General features: G+C 48.5%; 1 protein-coding gene across 4 annotated transcripts; it reads right to left on the reverse strand.

Annotated features, from left to right (window-relative positions):
- Positions 1–1,726: 1,726 nt before the first annotated feature.
- Positions 1,727–17,962, reverse strand: RAB41 (RAB41, member RAS oncogene family). Of its 4 annotated transcripts, none has more exons than XM_065643104.1 (9): positions 17,809–17,891; positions 16,354–16,412; positions 14,582–14,635; positions 12,364–12,469; positions 9,425–9,530; positions 9,062–9,173; positions 5,846–5,939; positions 4,074–4,140; positions 1,727–3,963 (listed from the first exon to the last, which is right to left on the reverse strand). In XM_065643104.1, the coding sequence occupies exons 2-9, from the start codon at positions 16,377–16,379 to the stop codon at positions 3,899–3,901; spliced, it is 630 nt and encodes a 209-aa protein (XP_065499176.1). In that variant the 5' UTR covers positions 16,380–16,412; positions 17,809–17,891; the 3' UTR covers positions 1,727–3,898. The 4 variants fall into 4 exon arrangements, with proteins under 4 accessions (XP_065499176.1, XP_065499175.1, XP_065499174.1 ...); XM_065643103.1 differs by having other exon boundaries at positions 9,425–9,533; XM_065643102.1 differs by lacking the exon at positions 12,364–12,469 and having other exon boundaries at positions 17,809–17,962.
- Positions 17,963–20,165: the final 2,203 nt, after the last annotated feature.

A 20,165-nucleotide genomic window follows, 5' to 3' on the forward strand; every position in this document is an offset into this window, starting at 1 on the left:
GGTGCTTGTGTTAAAGGTTTCACTCACTCAACCCGCTTCCCTCGCTTGGCACAGCCCTATCCCCGGCATGTGCTCCCCTCAGAACTCCCTCTGACTTAGGGTTAAACTTCTCTGTTCTCCAAGAGAGGGGAGGAAACTTGCTGTACCCTGCACTGGGAGAGCACAGTTGAAAACGTGCCACTTAACCAGCAAATCTGGATGCTTCACATTGTAAACGGCATCAGGACAGCCCTTGCTCTGGCCTGTGCTGTGTTTTCCACTTATCTGTAATAACTGAAATAATAAAGTGAGTACAGCAACCAGAATTCATCTCATTCCCACTCAGGAAGTTTCCATGGAGGGTTTGTCAGCACCCTCAGCGCTACCACAGGAAAGGCTGGGCAGACACCCGGGATGGGTCGGCTCCGGTTGCCCTGGCAGCCTGGAGGAGGAAAGTGGGGGTCTCTGCGAGGTGTAGCTCTGTTTTAAGGGTCTTTTTCCACTTCCTGGGATGGAGGTCAGCCCTCGATTAGGCTGGAGCAATGTCTCAGCGCTGCAACGGAGGATTTGGTCTGTGGTGGCACCAATGCAACTCACTTGAGACAGCCCTAATGCAGCTTCAGTGCCGCCAGCCAGATTGCACAACTGCTGGGCAGAAATCTGAGCCAGGCTGAAGCAGAATAAAATACAACACACTAGAAAAGAGACTTTCCCTTCTCCCCGTTGCGCTCAGCCGAGCCAGCGTGAAGGTTCGGAGGGCAGCCCCGGTCCCAAAGCCAACCCTGTGCTCTGCAAGTGGAAAATGGTGACTGAACATACATGAGGCGTTTGGCACACAACCCAACTGCAGATACAGCCTCAGTGTTCAGTCCTAACCCCGCTTCAGGAGCTCCAGGAAGGTCTCCCCTGCCCAGGGCAGCTTCCTCCCTGCAATTACTCAGAGGTAATTAGCTCGGTGCCTTCACAGCCATCACACTGACCCTGCGACTGGCTGTGGGTTAACAGGAAAGAGTGGATTCCTTCCCAAGACACATTCCTATCTTAGGTATCTTAATTAACGAAGCAGTAATAAGGTTTGTACTGGCCACCACAGTCCATTTCATCCTCCAAAACTGGAGGGACAAACAGGGACAGTTACCGATTCCTGCTGGGAAAACAGGTCCAGCAACACTGCATTTTTTTAGCGCCTCTCAGAATAGAGGCCAAGAGTCACCAGCACGGGAGCAGCTTTAGTTTGTCAGGGAGCAACTCCCTGGGCAGGGAAGCAGACTGGCAGAGGTACTGCAGGGAACTTGACCTTCTGGAGCACCAGGAACAGCCGCAGAACACACAGGGTTGTGTCAAGGCACAGCAGGTCACACCTGAGACACCCACCGAGCAGCTCCGCGCCCTGAGACACCTGCAGACACCCCATGTGCTCCCGGCCCCACTCAGCGCTGTGGTAGGATCCGTGCAGTCACGTCATGAGAGAAAAGGCTATAAACCCAGAGATTAAAAGCTCCCACCCCACCTTATCATAAACCACTGGATGAGCCTGAGCTGCATCACATAGCATCCCTCCCTGCACTTCAGTCCTCCGAACTGCTGCGCTCACCCTTCTCACCTCGTTCCCCTCCCAAAGCCAGGCTTACCCCCAGTAAGCTCATCCTTCTTCCACCATGCCCTAAGGCAGGACAGACTTGTTAAACCTGGGAGTAAAATAAGTGGCAGCAGCCCCAGTTCCCCGCCGGCAGCAGGACAGCAAAGGTGTTGGTGAAATAACTTTATTTAGTGTGATACACGGCTGTGGTCAGACAGTCCGTACTCAGAGTAATAGTCACGCTTACAGGGGAACAGCTAGGAGACAGCAGGGCCAGACACACACTCAATATTATACACATCCATAGAGAAGACAGCGGGAAGTGAACTATTTTCTTTCACTAGTTAACTCCCCTCGGTACTTAGGGTCTCCCCAATCCCTCCCCCCAGGCCCGTGACTGGGAACAACACGACAGCAGAGCAGTGCACACCTGCCTGTGAGAAGGGGACGGCAAAAACCTGTTCTACAGCAGACACGGACACACCGACAAACATCAGCAATTCCCACACGACAGGGTTATGTACAAAGGAAGGGGCTGAGCTTCCCGCCGGTGCCGGGGGGTAAAGGGGGGGACACTCCAGAGTGAAATGGGGAACGACATCCCAGCTTCCTCCTGCAGCCCAGCTCAGCCCAAGGAGAGGGACAGGGCAGTCACCAACTTGCCACCAGTAAGCCAACACTGGGACCCTCAGCTCCCGCTCCTGGGCTGCCCCCTCCCCTCCCTCGGCTTCAAAGTGCGCACGTTGTGTCAGTGACCAACAGGCGTCCTGCTCGGGAAGTGTCACCAGCCACCAAACGCTGTCCCCACCTGTCCTACTGCGGTGGCTCTCCTGCCCGCTCACATCCCCCGTCAGCATGACACAGGCCAGGTGATGAAAAGAACAGAACTGTTTTGTTCTCCTCTCTGTCAACAGATAAACCTACCGACTTCTGGTTAGGAGAGACAGACAAAAAAAACCCAGTACCAGTCTCTGAAAAGCTCTGTTAATGTCATTAGAAATGAGGGGCAGGGGGAAGAGGAGGTTATTTCCCAACCTCCAAGCTGAGCAGTGACACCAAAGGTCACTTCAGCAGCACACACTCCTGCATTCCTCTGCGTGGGTCTGACAATAAATCCCTGCCACCGCTCATCTCAGCTTTGGCAATGTTACAGCTTAGCTCTGTTCCAAAAGGGAAACGGCTACTGGCCTCCCCACCCCTCCAGAGGCCCATGACAAAGGCAGAAGCAGCTCTGTACAATTTCTGCATGCAACAACCTACATGCGAGAGCAGCACAGCTAACCCTGGCCTTCTGTCTGCTGCAGCTCCGTGTGAAGCAGCTCCCAGTCTACATGACAATGAGAGCAGAGCCCAGGAAAGCTCCTGCCCAGCATCCATGACTCCCAGGGCAGGTATTGTCCCTGTCGTGATGGATTCCAGGCAACCGTTCGCTTCTGCTGTTGACAGACAGGGCCCAGGCCTCTACAACCCACCCTGAGGATCTTCTCTCCCCACTCTGCAAAGCTTCTGGACCCTCTTCCTTCCCCACATCCCACAGCCAACACTCACCGAGCACCAGCGTCCTCTGGACGGGAAGAGATTCCAACCGAGGAGAGCAGCCTGTGGGATGTCTCTGCTACACAAGCAGGAGCAACAAGGCCAAAGCTATCAGAGTCTGGGGGTTTCCAGTGCTGCGTGTAACACGAGGGGCAAAACAACTCAGAAGTCATGAGCAAGAGTTAGCCAAGATCATCCACAGAAAGGAGAAATGGAGGAGCTAAGATTGTGTGTGCCCTGCAGGAAGCAAAAGCCTAGAAACAGATAACCTGTATTGTCCAAAAAGGCAAGGCCACGTCAAACTGACCGGTTTAAAAGGAGCAGCCTTTCGCCGGAGGAAGTGGGGATGTGGGACAGAGACAGGGCTGGAGGGGACGGGGAAGGAGTTACGATGCAAGGCAGTGTGGAAGGCGGAAAGCCCATCCCCAAGCTTTATTTTTTGTCTTCCCTAACTTGGTGGCTTTTCCATGGCATTCACAAGATACATCTGAGCAGCCAGGCTCGAGGTGGGGAAGAGGAGGAGAAGGAGAGGAAGAGAGAGAGTGTAAAGGGCACCAGAGTGCCAAAGTGCAACAACATAAAAATAAATCAAAATAAAAAGACAGGACACTCATTCTGCACTCGGGGCTCATACCATGCAGTAAGAGGGGTGGCCGGGGCTGCTCCCCACCAGTAAACAGCGAGTTCACTCGCTTAGTAGATTGGTTTTTCAGCCCCCAAAGTAGGGTTGCTTAGCCAAATGAGCGGTGATGTTCTTCTGTGAGACTGGCCGGTCGGGGAATGTGCTGCTACAGAACGGGCCTGTTAGCAGGAGCACCCGCTCTCCGTTACTGGCTGCTCGGGAGGTTTCTCTAGTTTGATGTCGATCACTGCAGGAGGCAAGTTAAGGAAAAACTAGGAGCCAAAAAGTCTGCAAGCCCAACCTAATGAGATCATTGTGATAGTGACAGGAAAGTTCCTGATGAGAAAGCAAGGATACTGTCTTCTTTGCTCTTCTCTGGTGTGCTGTCCATCCCAGGTAAGGCAGCAGCCACACGACGGAAAAGCTGGAAAACAGCAAGAGGTAAAGCTGAAGGCTTGTCAGGAAAAAAAGAAAAGGCACGTTAAAAACCATTGCTTTATGGCAGATTTTAGAGTCCAAATCGTACAAACTTGTTGTGTGGGAACTTCAGCAAACAAAGGAATAATCAACAAATGCCACAAGAATTTTACCTAAGAAATCTAACAGGTTTTATTAAGGAAGTTATTCAAGCCAGTTTTATTTGTTTCCACTTGAACACAGCATGGAATTAATTTCTACCATTTCCAGCCTCGGCTGGTTTTGTGCACAGCAACATTACAGGGCACAACTCAGGATCTCTGAGAACAGCCTCGCAAGAGACTGAAGGTTTAACAAGTTTCTGGAATACCAGGTTTTCCAGCCCATCCTTTCAGTTCAGTCCTGCTGCAAACCAGCCCCAAGTGAGCTGCGTTTAAGCTATTAAGGATCTGCTAGAGCTGGGAAGGACTATCATATCCCCATAAAAAACACAAAATGGTTTTGCATGATTTTTCAAGTGAATACTTTGGTCTCCTCCTGCTGACTTTAATGCAGCAGCGAACACAATACAGACACCACTAGGCTGCCTGGTGACAAGTGCTGCAGAAAGAACCAGAGGAATCACGAGCTCATGATGACTTTCCTCACAGTAGCTCAGCAGGGGCTTCTCATCCAACCCCTCCAAATTGTGGTACTTGGAAAAATCAAGGCACTGAGGTACGAGCAAGGTGCCGCAGTTAGAACCCCGTTAGTCACAGTTGTTCTCACTGCAAACACCCGCTAGGCAAATAACACAACAGTAAGAACCAAAGGTTAAAGTGGATTCAATCCAGAATAGCCAAAAGAAAAACTAAAACCAAAGTCTCCTAATCCCATTGTGAGGTTCTCCCAATCAGCTGGTGAGCACCAAACTGTTAAATTCTGTTTCCCAGCAGTGCAGATGCTCCCTGCAGAGCCCTGGAGCTGGGGCTGCCTCTCTCCCCGACTTCTGTCCCACTTCAGAACAATTCCTGAACTAGCAGGGACCGGGATGACAAGCTTGGAGCAAGAGGCAACGGGCACAAACTGTGATACAAGAAATCCTGTTTAAACATAAGAAAAAAGTTTAAAGCTTTTTTTTTTACTGTAGGGATAGTCAAACACTGTGATAGGTTGCCTGGAGTGATGGAGTCTCTGTCCTCTGAGACATTCAAAACCAAACTGGAGGCAGTTCTGGGCACGCCGCTCTGAGCACGAGGCTTGGACGAGGTGATCTCCAGACATCGCCTCCAACCTCAGCTATTCTATGGTTTTCTGCTGTGGCTTCAAAAAGAAGCAGGAGCTTCTACTCCAGTGCCTTAGCATATGCAATTATCCTGACTGATCTCAACACTGGTTTTAGAAAACCATGTATTAACTGCTAACAAAAGCAAAGGGAGCACACAAAATTACGTTTGCCTGCACAAAACAGTGGCATTCCTGTCCCTCAGCACATCCTGGTTTAGATTTGCCTTTTTTTCAAGGCAAGTTTGCTTGGCTTCAACAGCGAACCCCTGACTTGATGGGAAAGGGGCTTCCACTAGATAAAGCAGCAAGAAGCATTTCAGGGGTCAACAACAACCAATAGAAGCAAATATCTGATGGAACAGGAACCCCAAGCAGCAGCTTAATCCTCCCACATACAGAGCGGCAAAGGAGAGATTTCCAGTCTACAGAGCTGAACATCAACCCACCTGTTTCACATTGTACCCAGTCTTTGCGCTGGTCTCAATAAACATCACATTCAGCTCTTTGGCTCTCTGTTCACCTTCTTCTGTAGTAATTTGCCTGGACAAAGATGCAAACAGAAGCAGAAAGACAGAAAGGAAGGACAGGAAGAGTTACAGATGTCTGGGACTCAGCTGCTCTTCACGCAGAGTTGCTTCACTGCCCCTCACAAGAGCGCACCATCCACCCGAGGAGACCTCTGGAGCTCTCAGGCTTTAAGACCCCCAAATCCTTCAGGTACAAATGGAACAACCTCAGGTAAGGCACCCAGGGAACGCCTGGGCTTACGACTGTTAATAACAGACGAACCTCCGGACGCTGCACCTGATACAAAAAGCAGTTTCCCCAAGGGAATTCCATGAGGTTACAGGCAGATTTCGGAAAGGCTCCAGCAGCAAGCGCCAGGCTGCTGCTTGGAGCAAGCACCTGCAAATGCATCTTTGATCAATACCCTGGACATATCTGTTTCACATTCTATCCTGCTTTAGCACTGGTTTCAATATACATCTTAGTTCTCGGGCTTTTCTCTCACCCTCCTCTACAGAAACCTGTCTACAGCAATGAGAACAAATCACAGAAAAGAAAAACCAAACCAAAGCAGTCCAAAAATAATGAAAACTGCACGAAAACAAAATAACAAACCCAATAAAACAATAACAACAAAAAACCCAAACCAAAACCAACAGCAACAAAAGCCCAAACCAAAACCCAGCCACAAACTGAAGCAACGTTAACAGGAAAGAAAAACTTAACAGGCTGCACCAAATAAGAAAGTGCTATTTTTAGTCCAGCTTTTTGGCCTCAGAACTTGCACCACCGCTTGGCTTCTACCATAGGATTAATTGTTTCCAGGACACTGTATTCTACTCTGAAAAATGTGACCCAGCTCAGACTGATTCTGTGGCTTTGTTCGGCATTAAAAGGCCCAGTATTCCAGCCTCACATAAATCTCGCTTTCTTTTAAAGGACAGGCAAGGCAGCTTCTTTTACTGATACCCGGATATACACCAGAATTCCGAATTCTAGCCTAGACCAGGACTACTGCCACTTACATTAAACTTCTAAAATAAGAATTTCTAGTGCTATGTGAACTTCAACTGTAGCTACGCTTCAAACTATTTGGTGGTATTTTTAATTGTTAGGGCAGTGCTGGGCCAGCTGTCCTGCACAAGCACTCCACTCACATACTATCAGGAAATAATCCAAGGCAGAAATTACCCCACTGGGTTTTCCAGTTCCACAGGAAACTGGGTTTGGATAGAAATTTGAAAGCCTCCAATCTAAACGGCAGGTTATTCAATTAGGGAGCTGCAGTTATTTCGAGCTCCCAGGAGGGCGTAAGAGATACTAAATAGTCAAGATCCAGAGCTGGCTCAAGTACAACAGCTCGGACTTTGCTTGGTTGCTTTTGTAAGCTGATTTCAGGGACAAGACCAATCTGAGGTCTTGCCACCTGGAATTATTAATCCAAATCAGCAATAAACATTTTTATCATATTTCTGAAGCTCTGAGAACTAAGTTTTACCAATATTTCTAAAGTGCAAGGCACAGGATGCTCAGAATGGCCTCCCATTTGGCTACTCTCACTTGCAGTGGTTGTCAGGACTCAAGTGCTCTATATGGTGAACACCAAACACGTTTCTGTAAGAACCACCAGTACGAAGCCCACGCTGTGCCCAGCTGGAGCTTAACTTTATCCTCAAACCACCTGCTGGGATTAGAACTGTCTCTGCTTTTCCTGCTAGGCACGGCAAACTAAAAATCAACAGCGAGACTTTGGCAGGGAGAAAGGGTGAAAAGCCTCTCCTGAGCCCAGTCTGTGCAGCTGGGGATGCTGGTTGCTGGCTCACACCAGCATTTGGACAACACCAAAACCACAAGAGAAAACCACATTGCAAGACATTGTGAAGCAATATGTATGCTGCAGGAGCGAGCAAAGCAAGGTTTAGGATTTAAGACATGAGAGCATCCAGCAGTGGAACAGTCTAATCCCCGTTAGGCCCATCACCCCAAGAACCAGAGCAAACAGTTCAGATATCACTGCAAATTTTTCTGAGAAAACGTTTATGGTGCACCTGTCAGTTTTTTCAAGCTGTTATCTTTTCATCAGACATATCTCGGCCAAAGGATAAGGGTTTGATTTTATAAGACCCCATTTTGCTGTGAGATCAGGTGTTTCCCAGTTTGGGGTTTTTTTGAGATGCTTTTTTTTTTATATCAGATAAAAATTCCCCATCATTTCAATTCTTCGTAGGCCCTGTGCCATAAGAAGCACACATTTTAGAGTACCTGGCATATGTGAAGATGTTAAAATATTTGGATTGTAAGGAATAGTGGCTGACTCCATCTTCCCTTTGCCAACTACTACTGACACTAACCATTAAAATATTTCCTTATCTACCCTGTTTCTTATGTCTTCCTAGAGAATGAAAATCCCTGACAACATTAAACAAAATTTTTGCTAAATCAACAATCAAGAATTTGAAACAGAAATGCAAAAGCACAAGGCTGTGGTCTTCTAAGAAGCTATTACATTGGTTATATTGGCTGAAGTGGCATTGTAGGAATAAGAGTTTTAATAGCGAAATGCTTTATGACATGTCCCAAAACATTAAGGCCACGTGATTTTAAGAGTCTAATTAACTTTTTACATCTCTTGGGGAAGTCTGCTATTGCTGATCTAGTTTCCTCTCACATATCCACAATACCACAGTTTGTGTTTTGTATGACATGAAATTTAGGCTCAGAGGAAAACCTTGTAGACTGACACTGTAAAAGCTCAGTCTGCATCTTGGAACAAGAAGAAACTTTACCATGAACTTCCAGTTGCACATGCAGAAAGTCATGTAAATAGGCTTATTGAAAACAGTCAGATTTCCTTGCTTCTGCACAACATTTTTGGCTTTATCTCAGCACAAAAAAGAAAAATCAGACAAAATAAACTATTGAGAAACATGGTATAGAGATATCTGATTTAAGTAAAAGGGTTTTTTTCTGGGTGGTTTGCTTTAACAAAATCTATTTGTAGAATAGCAAAATGGAATAACTTGACATTGTGAAACCAGAAATCTGAATTTCCTGACAAGCTTGTTATGCTTTGTTTCAAATCAACAGTTGTTTTAAGACAGCCTAGTTGGCCAGTTCCCGGTCAGGGCAGCGAGGCCGCCCGCTCCCTCCACTACCTCTTGTCCGCCAGGTCAGTTTTGTTCCCCACCAACATGATGATAACGTCACTGCCTCTCTCTGTCCGAACGTCATCAATCCACTTGGAGGTTTGCTGGAAAGAATTCAAGTCTGTAGGAAAGAAGAAAATGGGAGTGCTAAGGATAAAACTTATTTTCAGAGGGGGAGAATACTCTGCCTGTACTCAGGTGCTTCTCCACATCTCCCCACACCACATATAAATGACCCATAAATTGTTTTCCGCTCAGACAGAAAAACAGTTTCTCAAGTTAATCATCTTTTTGCAGAACTTCTGGCTGTTAACATATTCGTTCTGCTTACACGTAGTATTTCAAATAACGAGACACCAAAGCATCACTCACTTGTAATGTCATAGACTACCACAGCAATGGTGGAGTCGCGGATGTAGCTGGGAATGAGGCTGCGGAACCGCTCCTGGCCGGCTGTGTCCCAAAGCTGCAGCCGAACCTGCTGGTACCAGGCCAGGGAGAGCAGAGAGCGAGGGAGAAAAGAAAGGAGGAAACTGTCCTTTAGAGAAAAGGCCATCGCTAGAATTAACGCTCAGTCTGAGAAGCTGCGGCTGACCTTGAAATCTCACCCCAAATATCCGAACACCACCGAAGTCGGATTTTCTGACTTTGTTTGTAGATAATGTGCTTTAATTACCAACTTTGCTTGTCTAGAGATTCTGCTGTTCCCCAAGAGCTCCAGGTTGTGGTTACTACCTCATGCTGATACGGTAGCTAACGGCTCCAAGCTGCTCTACGTGTGGGTCTCCACAGGACTCCTACCCCAGAATATCTCGGATCAAAGGCTTTTGGGCAATTCCCACATGACAGACACACAACTCCCTCGGCCCAGACACCACGCAGTGGAACAGCATCCATTCTCCAGCACCAATCACCCAGCAACGGGCATTTTCATGCAGGATTAAGGCAATCAATAACTGAAGCGCCAGCAGAAACAAAAGCACATGTTACGCACCATAGGCTTCACGTGGCACAAGGGGCATCGGGTTCTCCCTTTCAGATAAGCACAAGGGTCAGAAAAAAGCACCAGCGCTATGAGCAGTACAGTTCGATCTCCAGAACGGTGCCCAAACACAGCTCTAAGGTCTGGGACCCGTCTGTTTGTAACAGCAATGGTCAAAACATGCCTGACTGCCATGGTGAGTGCTAAACAAAAGCTCTTCACGACTGGGAGTGATACCATTTCCTTCCAAGTCATTACCCCGCACAGCGAGCTCTACGAGTAGCGTTATGCTGCCAGAAAACAAGATTGCTCTTGGCATTCTCAACAGGCATGGGTTTCACAGGAGGGCAGAGACTGGTTCCCAGTTTAATGACAGGAATCAGTTAGGTGTGCTCACAACGCCAGGTGGGCAGCAATGAGGGAGAGCAGCTGTTCATGCACAGAACAGCAGTTAATAAGGCAGCTTGCAGGGCTACGAGGGAGAAAATGGGTTCAGAAGGACCAATAATTGGCTTGTTTAGAAGAGAAATAGAATCTGGACAGAGCATATGTCTGCAAAGCATCTTGCTAGAAGCAGATTCAAAACAACATTGTCTCTACATCAGGGTGCGTAGATCTGATGCCTTGGGCTTTAAGGAAGATTAGGGCTCACAGTTAAAACAATTAGGTCATGCTTCATTTTGAAAGCAGCCTTGGCTACAGTAGCAAGCCAGGGCTCTTCACTACCCCAGGAAACTCAACTCCCAGCACTTGGCCAATATTGCACCGGTGCTGGCAGAGCAGATCGGCAACGGCAGCTTCTGCCTCTTGCTTCCAGACTGCAGAGCAAGCTGCCACACAGCTCCCCAGACATTCACGTGCACCCGGTTTGGAGGGGCAGAGAAAATATAAATAGCAATTTCTCTTTTTCTTCTCAGCTTCCCACATGCTAGCTAACACTTTCTCTCTACTAATTAAGACCATCTTGGCTGGTACTTAACTGTTCTGTCCCCATTTTACACCACGATAACCAGAATTAACTTACAGGAGACTATCTGAGTTTCCCAAATACAGTTACCACTTAAGACAATGCAAATATATAGCTCTGTGTTTTCCTAATCCCACTAGTGCTCACCATCATCATGCCCTCGAAGTACCTGAGCATGTTCCTTCAAGAACACCAGAAAACTAAAAGCCTTTCGGTTGCTAGGAACAGAACAAAGACCAGCAACAAGAAAAAATGAAGTTATCTTAAAAGATCAGACTATTACCAAGGCAGGATTATTTTTGACACGTCTGGAAGCTGTTAGGAACAGCCTAGACCATGGCAAAATTCTTCCACCTGCCTGGATTGGAATAAAGCCCACGTAATTATTTGCCTTCAATACGTGAGATAAATCATAGTCTGGTATAATTCGTTAATCACTTCTGTTAACAAAGTGAAACAAAGCCCTGATCTGTAAAGCTTCGCTATCATCTAGATTTTGTGATAGAATAAAGGTGGGCCAGAGGTTTTCCATCTGTGCTACGTTCTTTACTTAGACTTCGTCCACATGGGGTCGGCTCACTGGTGTAAATCCTGTCAAGGTATTTACGTCAATACTTTCCCTTAACCAAAAAAGCCAGGTCAAGGGGAATCAATAACAAGGAGTTACGAAATAATTGCATTAATATCTTTATATCTTCTACTAAAACATTCATGCCAAGAGTTATAGAGAACTTCCCTCTAAGCTCGTTTATTCTTTAGAAATTGTGGTAGTTACAACTCTTCTCTTTTAAAAGCTCTCTAGTTGCTCATATGAATCGCCAGCTCTCTTCAACAAAATGGGAGTCTTGAATCCTCATAAATCGCTATATAGCTTTTATTTAAATGTACTGTACTGTTTTACCTGCTCTGACAGTGTTCCTTTGCTTTGACATCTGAAGTTGTTACTTGTATTACCTCTGTAGTTCTCCAGAGGGGAAAAAAAAAATTATTTTGAGGTTTAAAAGAAAAACCCCCAAACCAGAAAAAGTTTTCCAAATGCTACCAATCACCTTTCATTCCAATCAGCACAGACACAGGAAAAGTCACAATCCCTGTTCACCTACCTGCCAGTCCTCTGTGTATCACTTCCACAGTTCGAGCTTTGAGCAGACAAGAGTTTTCCAGTTCCCCAGTTTCTGTATTATGGGATGGAGTTACCTTGGTTGTGGGGGAAGATGCTCTGCGACTTCCAGTCAGCCCATGAAATATGTACAGTTCTGGGGCCATTGGAATATCTTAGATCCTTTCAGATAACACCACCACTTCCAATGCATAAAAGATGCACGATAAAAGGTCCCTGCAGAGGCTCGGGCTAATACCTACTTGTAACGTCAAAGACAATGACAGCAACAGCAGAGTCACGGATGTAGCTGGGAATGAGGCTGCGGAACCTCTCCTGGCCGGCTGTGTCCCACAGCTGCAGCCTGATCTGGGAAACGGAAAAGTGTAGGGGAAGAGGAAAGGGGAAGAGCAGGGAAATGGAAAACAAAACCAAAAACTCAAGTGAAATAAAAATAAAAAAGAAAAAATTGCAAGGCAAAAATAACGTAACAAAAGGAGAGTTAAAATGGAACAGAAATGTGAAAAGAGCCAGTCACACTTCTAACTGCATTCTCACAGCGAGCTCAGCGTCACACATCCGAGAAACCTCCCTCCCTCCATGAGCCCATTAATAACTCGCACACATGAGCACATTCTTCCATTTCATCAGAACACCAAGATACCCCCAAAATACCTTCTCACACCATCTGCTAACGAGGGAAACAAGCACACGTACCTCCGTGCATCCTGCCACGTCGGGACTGGCTCTAACAGCCACACCAGCGAACTGCAGCCTACATCTCACTAAATGTGGACACTTGGAACCATCCGGACGCCGTCACCCCGCTACTGCTGAACCCACCGCACAGCCTGACCTCCAGGACTGAAACGGGTACAGGACAGGACAGCAAACGCCCTCTAGATTGTCTTATCTTGGGCTTAAATCCAACAAGTCTGGGAAGATGTCGAGACACGGTAAAGAAAATCCTACTCGGTCTTCCAAGAATGAGATTGTAGCTGTAACGCGGAACTGTCAGCCTGGCAGTTGGGAGTGAGGATGGGGCTTCTTGTGGCCCCAGCTGACTTAGTGCCACAGCTCCCAGTGCACCGGTAACGGCACTTCCAGCTGCCCTCGGTGGGAGGCTGCAGGAGATGGTTTTGAAGAACCCAACTCCACGTAGATTCGTCCCTTTTCCCAGCTAGCACATGCTACCCAGGCCATATTTAGAGCCAAGTGATCTGACACATGTATAATTTCAGGATATATTATTTGGTGTAAGGACATATCCAATATGCTAAAGTATAGGCCGCAGTTAGAGGCTTAGCATTCTTCATTTAAGGCACAGCAGTCAAAGCCTATTGCAAAATACAGCTGTGGCCATATCTGAGAAATTAACCTCAAGGTCTGAATTCTCCTAGCTTACATGCTTGTATTTCTCCCTCCTCTTATCTACATTCAACACCTCTCTGTTATTTAAACAGGTTTATGGGCTCTGTGGGCCACTTACATAATCAGGAAAGCTAACAGTGTATCCAACATTGGAAAGAAAATGGTATTTTCTGGATAGTATGCCAGCAGGTGAACGACATCGTGACCCACACAACCACAATAAACCAAGACTGTGCTGCTGAAAGCAGCACACAGGCATTCCAACCTGCCTTCACAGGCATCAAGCAGCACTCCCAAGATCTTTTTCTTCTTCTGCCACTGCCAGCACCACTAGAAAAATGTTATCCAAGTAGTTTCTCCCAAACAAAGACTAAGCAAGGTCTGTTCCTAATAGTGAATCGCTGGTAAGATGGGAGAGAAGCACTCAGGCAACTCATCACACACACTGGGCTGAGACTTCTTCAGAAGCGCCAGACCCAAAGCCACGCACAGGATTTCCATCGCGCCACCAGCCCCTTCCTCCCCACAACAGTTCCACGCTTCTCAACCAGCAGTAGAACTGGTAAAAAGGCAAGTACTAGCAAAACAGAACTAATGAAAAGACAAATACTGAAAGACAGGAGAGGGATGTGAGGGATCTCTTTATGCAAAAGGAATCTCATGCAAGCTAAATCCAAAACTGCTTTATTAACAGTATGTCAGAAGTGTGTTACCAAAGGAGAAGGAACTGTGCCACTGCTGGGAATCGTGAGTGACTCCAAGACTTGGAACTGCCTGGGGTCTGCTCAGACCCTTCACACTGACAACCCCAGGGCCAGAGCTGCAAATCCTGGGAGTAAATTCCACCCAAGGTACATGGAGCAGCCAGCCCATTCCCTGGGATGGACATCAGCTTGCCCCCGTTTTGCATGAAAGATTTTTACTTCATTCTAGAGGTATCAGATATTAACAAGTACCAGAAACAGGGGAACGGGTCAGCGATTTGATTCGACAAAGGTCGTTCCTCTGAAGGCTGCAGGGGGATTTCAGCAGCCATCAGAGGAACGACCAGGCGAAACAGCGCACACAGCAACTGCTGCTCCCACGCCATCGCGCAGACGCCTCACTTACCGTGCGATCTTCGAGATACATTGTTTTTGACAGGAAATCAATTCCAATGGTCGCCTGAAAAGAAGAAAAGCATTAGTAACCGCAGCTTGCCTTCCAGCATCTGCAAATCACATCTTGCCATACAAACTCTCAGAAATGTTCGCAAACTTATAATTAAGCTCTTGAAGTCACGCGCCTTCAATATAGCTGACAATAACAAAGCGATCAGGATCTCTGCACCATCTTCATTTCACATCATCCTTCCAACACTCCTCAACTGCACAAGAACCACCGCGTCTGGATTTTAGCCTCACTCATGCATCTTAACACAGATCATATCCAAACTGGCATCTCCTCCCGGGCTACTGCAGTTCAGGCTGGTATGAATTACCATATTAGAAATAACCAAAAGGTGGAGTAAATTACATATATAAATTGCAGGCAACAATGCTGAAAGCTACGAAGCAATGTTTATTTGGGGGTTTCCATTTCAGAATGTGCTTCCTTTCCAGTGACATTCAAAAGCTCCATTGCCCAGGCAGTTCTTTCTGTAACTCTCCTTCCATCCATATCTCCACTGCTGTACAGCAATTCTGGTACAAAGACATTTAAATTCGTTTACTAAATTAGATGCGCTCCCAGACACTTAAATCAAGCAGGTGTCCTAGTCCATCATAACCTGGGAAGCAGGAGACAGGCTGCTGATGTAACAGATTTGAACATTTTAGATTATCTCCAGACTTAAACACAGGCAGCATCACATGTTCTGGAAGGTCTTCATCACAACGTGAACCATTTAACACGAGACCACAACCATCAGCTCCTGTCAGAAGTACTTATTTCTGGAAGTCCTGTTTTCTGCAGCCAGGACACAGGTTATAACAACTACAATAAGGAGAGAAATCCAGGAGAGCACCTTAAAAAACTCCGGAGAAGACACACCAGAAAGCACAAGAGGATCCAGTTCTAGTGAAATACTTGTCCTCAAAAAAAAAGTCGTCTTTTCCTTTTCCAGCTTAAAATTATTCCATTCTAAACCAGTAACTCTTTCTGGCCTGAATTAAAGGAGAACACCAGAGTCTTATCTTCCTTAAAGAGATCTGGTATTCCCTTGAAATACTGCTAAGTGCTTTTGATGCAACTAACTCTCCTGAAATCTTCAGGCCTCTTACACATCTCTAGCTTTTCAGCTGCAGCCTCTTCATCCCTACCCGGCTCTTGCCCTGCCAAGATTTCCCTGGCTTTTTCTATCTATAACCTTATAGTTTAAAAAGATATAAAAAATAAATTAATAATAAAAAAACCAGAGAGAAGATACCACGGGGACTACTTGCAGATCTATCTCTGCACTTTGGACTCAGGTGCCAGAGACCACGAACTACCATAAGCATGTTGACATCTTGTTTTCCTGTTTCCTGAGACTTCCACACCCACCATCAGGCACCCTGAGCATCATCTGCTCTTCAGCCAACCCCAGAAACCCCTGTTTCTCCCTGTTCTTCTCAAGGCTTCTCACATATCCACAGAGGATCTAAACCTTGCTTTTTTGTACACTGTAGTTCCTGACATTGTACTAGATGCTTGGGCTTCATTGTGAAGTCTCATCTCCATCTCAAGGCATGTTACAATCTTGATTTTGATATGATATAATCTATGATACTGAACTGACATCTCATGGGGAAATATGCTTGCCCCAAACAGTTCTCACAGGCTTACATTTTAATAGCGGGGAACAGATTTTCCCATCTCTCTCTCTCTCTATATATACACACAAAAAAAAGACTACCACATACCTGGTAAGTATTGTCAAAACTGTCATACATAAACCTGGTGATCAGAGAGGTCTTCCCAACTACAAAAGAAGAGAAAAATCACTTTCAAGCAGCAGTAGAAAAAAAAAAAATAACCACTGCTCTGGGTGGTACCATTGATCATCAGAATGAAGTTGCCAGCCTAAGGATATTTTCCAGCTACATCCTCCTGCGAAATGACCAGCTAAGAAATTCATTCACAAAATGCGTGAAGTATGTTAAGCCAAATCAATCTCAGTAGATCGAAAATGAATTGTGATGAAAACTTTGTCCTCAAATTATGTTGTGATGCATATGACAAAGTATTATTTGTTTGCTTTAAGCAAGCAATAAATCTGCTTTGTTACTCATATTTTGCTACTGAGGTAATCACCACATTGCAGACTTCTAGGTACAAATGTCAAAACAAGACCAGGGTGATGGGCTGGACACTGTTTAGCTGCCTCTGGCTGGATAGAAAAGCAGCATCCAAAACTGACATCATTTCTTCATGACAAGATTTTAGATACAGAGTAAACTTTGGTGGCTTCCTTAAAAACTTTAAATGCATGTTGAAAAATATTATCAAGAGACGAAGTACAGAACTGACAAGAAACAGGAAGCAAAGATCAGATCTCGGATTCTCTCTCAGGAAGCTGAGGAAGCCAAGAAAAATTCCAAGGACATGGATGGAAAACGAATACGCTGCCTAGAAAAGTGGTGAAATTGTGGACATTGGAGAGGGAGGGTTAAAACCAGGTTGGACAAATGCCTGTCAGCAGCGATGCCAACCGTGCCTTGGCAAGGCAGGGGAATCAGACAACTTCTGGAAATTCCCCCAAGACCGACAGCCCTGGGGCCGAAGAAGAGGTCAGCAGTGAGAGACCTCGGGAGAGTAACACAGCCCAGAACACCAGAATTCCGAGAAAAACACACAAGTCATCGTGGATTCTGAGGAAAGGGGTACAAAAGGGAGGCACCGTCCAGGCAAAATGACAAAATGCAGATGTAAGGGAGGCCAGGGCCGCGCTGCACCGACAGCTCCGTTTGCCGTTTATTTTTTTGTTCTCTCGCCGGGGCCGCGGACACGGGGCGGAGCGGCGGCCCCAGAGCCCCGGGGCGGCTGCGGGCGCACTGCGGGCCGGCCCCAGGCCCACCGGAGCGGCGGAACCGAGGGCCCGTGCGCTGGGCAGGCCCGCCGGAGGCCTCAGGCCGGAGCGCGGCGGGGCCGCCCCTCCCCGGGGCGGGCACCTCTGGCCGACGCCCCCGGCGGGGGCCCCGGGCGGCTCGTCCCCGCTTCACGCAGTGAAAGGCCCTTCACGGTCCCGCCGCCGGACCCGAGCGGCTGCTCACCCCCCCGCCGCGGGAGGCCCGTGGCTGCTCCTCATCGCCCGCCCCGCCCCGATCGGCTCCCCCGCCCGCTGCGGCCTGTCCGCGCCCCCCCACCGCCCCGCTCACCGCTCTGCTCGCCCAGGAAAACGAGCTTGAACTTCCGCAGCGGGTTCCCGAACTCGCCGCCGCTGCCGGGGGCGGACATGGCGGCGCGGGGAGGCCGAGCCGGAGCCGTGACTGAGGAGAACGAGACACCGAGCGCGCACCGGCACCGCCGCCCCGCGCGTCACTTCCGCCGACGTCACGGCCGCGTCACTCCGCCCCGCCCCCCGGGAGGGACGGGCGGTTGCCATGGCGACGGGGCGGTGCCGGTGCGGCCTGGAGCGGGGGACGCGGCCTGGAGCGGGGATCCGAACGGGAGGGGCCGCCGCCGGCTTCCCCAGCGCCTCGCCCTCCCCAGCGCCTCGTCCTCCCGCCGGGGTCCCCAGAGGCACCGGCCGCCCGCTTCGAGCTCTCCCCCGGCCCCGGGAGGGCCGGGCTCCCCGGCAGCAGCACGCGGAGCCTGCACCGGGCCTCAGGGGCGGGTTTATTGATAACGATGACACAGAGTATTGCGTAACGCAAACGAACGACGAACGCTGCCCCCCGTGGGTGCGAGGAGCCGGGAGCACCGGCCGAGGGACCGGGCGGGGATGAACCAGCTCCCGCCGCCGCAACCGGGGCCTGGAGCCGGCGCAGGGAGCCCGGGGTGGAGGGGGGACCGAGGGAACACGGGGCAGCTACGGCCCGGAGCGGGGCGCGGGGAGCGGCGGGTGGCCCTGCGGGCAGGCAGCAGCTTGACTTCACTCCTTGTCAGCCTCCTCCTTCTCCTCTTCGTCGTCCTTCTCCCCCTTGAGTTTTTGGCGAGCGAATTCCTCGATGACGATGTCCTCCTCGCTGTGATGAGAAGAACAAAAATCTTTTAGAAACCCTTAGGCCTAACGTAACAGAAACCTAACAGAGAAACAACAGCCCCGTAGAGACTGGACATGAGGCCAAGCGGGATGACCTTGGCTTGCAGGCTGGGAAAGCGGAATGTTCCACCAAATGAAGAAAAAGCTGCGTGACTTTTGCTGAGTAGCAGCACAAAATGACAATGCGTGTGCTCAAGAAATCAGGTCAAGAAGCGGACGCTGAGGGGGCCTCAGGCTGCAAAGACACCGGGGACGTTAGGGACCCCTGATAAAGACTCTGGAATACCAAAGATGGACTGCTGGCAAAGGGAGGGGTTATGGAAATAATGCATTAACTAAGCAGTAGGTGTATGTAATAAATACCAAGAAGTGCAAATCACGCGCATGCTCTATTAGAGGAGTGATCCTCTGAGCGTCCAGCACGCTGTAATAAAAGTGCCTGCTTTTTAACACTTTCAAAACAGTGTTAAAGACTCTTTTTGCTGATTTTTTTGGTATCAGCTGGGGACAGTGCACAAATCCTGCCTGTCACCCCGCAGGGAACAGGTCAGTGTGAGCCACGGCCTGCCCAGAGCACATACAACCCAGGACAGATTGCTGGCTTGGCTGCGGGCATGATCGGGGGAGCTGAGCTCTCGCCTGCAACTTTTGGCTTTTTTTTTAAGACAATATTTTGTATTGTCAAGGGAAAAAAAGGGAAGGAAAAGAAATTAAAGTAGAGAAAAAGAGATTAGTTACCTCCTTGCGAAAGGCAAGCGGCGGATGACATCAAGGGAGAGCCACATAATGAAAAGCGGGGGAAGCAAATGGAAAAAAAAGAGTCAGCAAAACCGATTCCAAAAGCTGGCGAATGTGAAACGACTTGGCAAAATCCCCAGGGAGCGATGGTGGGGACAGGCCAAGAGATTTCCTCCTCGGGAAGTTTAAATATCCTCACTGAGCCAGGAAACTGCTCGGCTTTGGAGTGAAAGCCCCGCAGTTGCAGCCTGAGTTTCCAGGCTTCAAATCCCAGCACTCGCCTCCCATTGCAGGGTGTAACCAGCCACAAAAACAGCTTTTTTGGGGCTTTGCAAGCAAGTGCTGGCTGGAGGGCAGCAACCCCAGCTGGGGCCGCAGCTGGAATTAACTCACGTGGTGGGAGGAGAAGAGGTTCTGGCAACAGGGAGCGTGCGGGGGCGCGGGGCTGTGACTGGTGGCGCTTCCAGCAGCTGAGGGACCAAAGCCACAGGGGTGATGGCACTTGTGACTGGGACAAGGCGAGGTCTGGGTGCACAGCAGGAGTGGCTGCTGTGTTTGCAGCGAGGGGAGGTGTAAAATAAACCCTGAGAATCTGCAGAGCACGTGCCAAGCCCAGGATTTGAATCCTCACGGTTTGTGCCACCACGCAGGGTGTCACGCTGTCTGCTGGGATGCAGGGGCTCAGGACTTGGATGATTTAACCCGAGGATGTAATTTCAAATGGGAATGGGGCATCGCAGCCATCTGTGATGAATCTATCACATCCATCTGCGATGGATACAGATAGTTTAA

The sequence above is a fragment of the Caloenas nicobarica genome, chromosome 12, assembly GCF_036013445.1.
Source record: "Caloenas nicobarica isolate bCalNic1 chromosome 12, bCalNic1.hap1, whole genome shotgun sequence".
NCBI classification, from domain to species: Eukaryota; Metazoa; Chordata; class Aves; order Columbiformes; family Columbidae; genus Caloenas; species Caloenas nicobarica.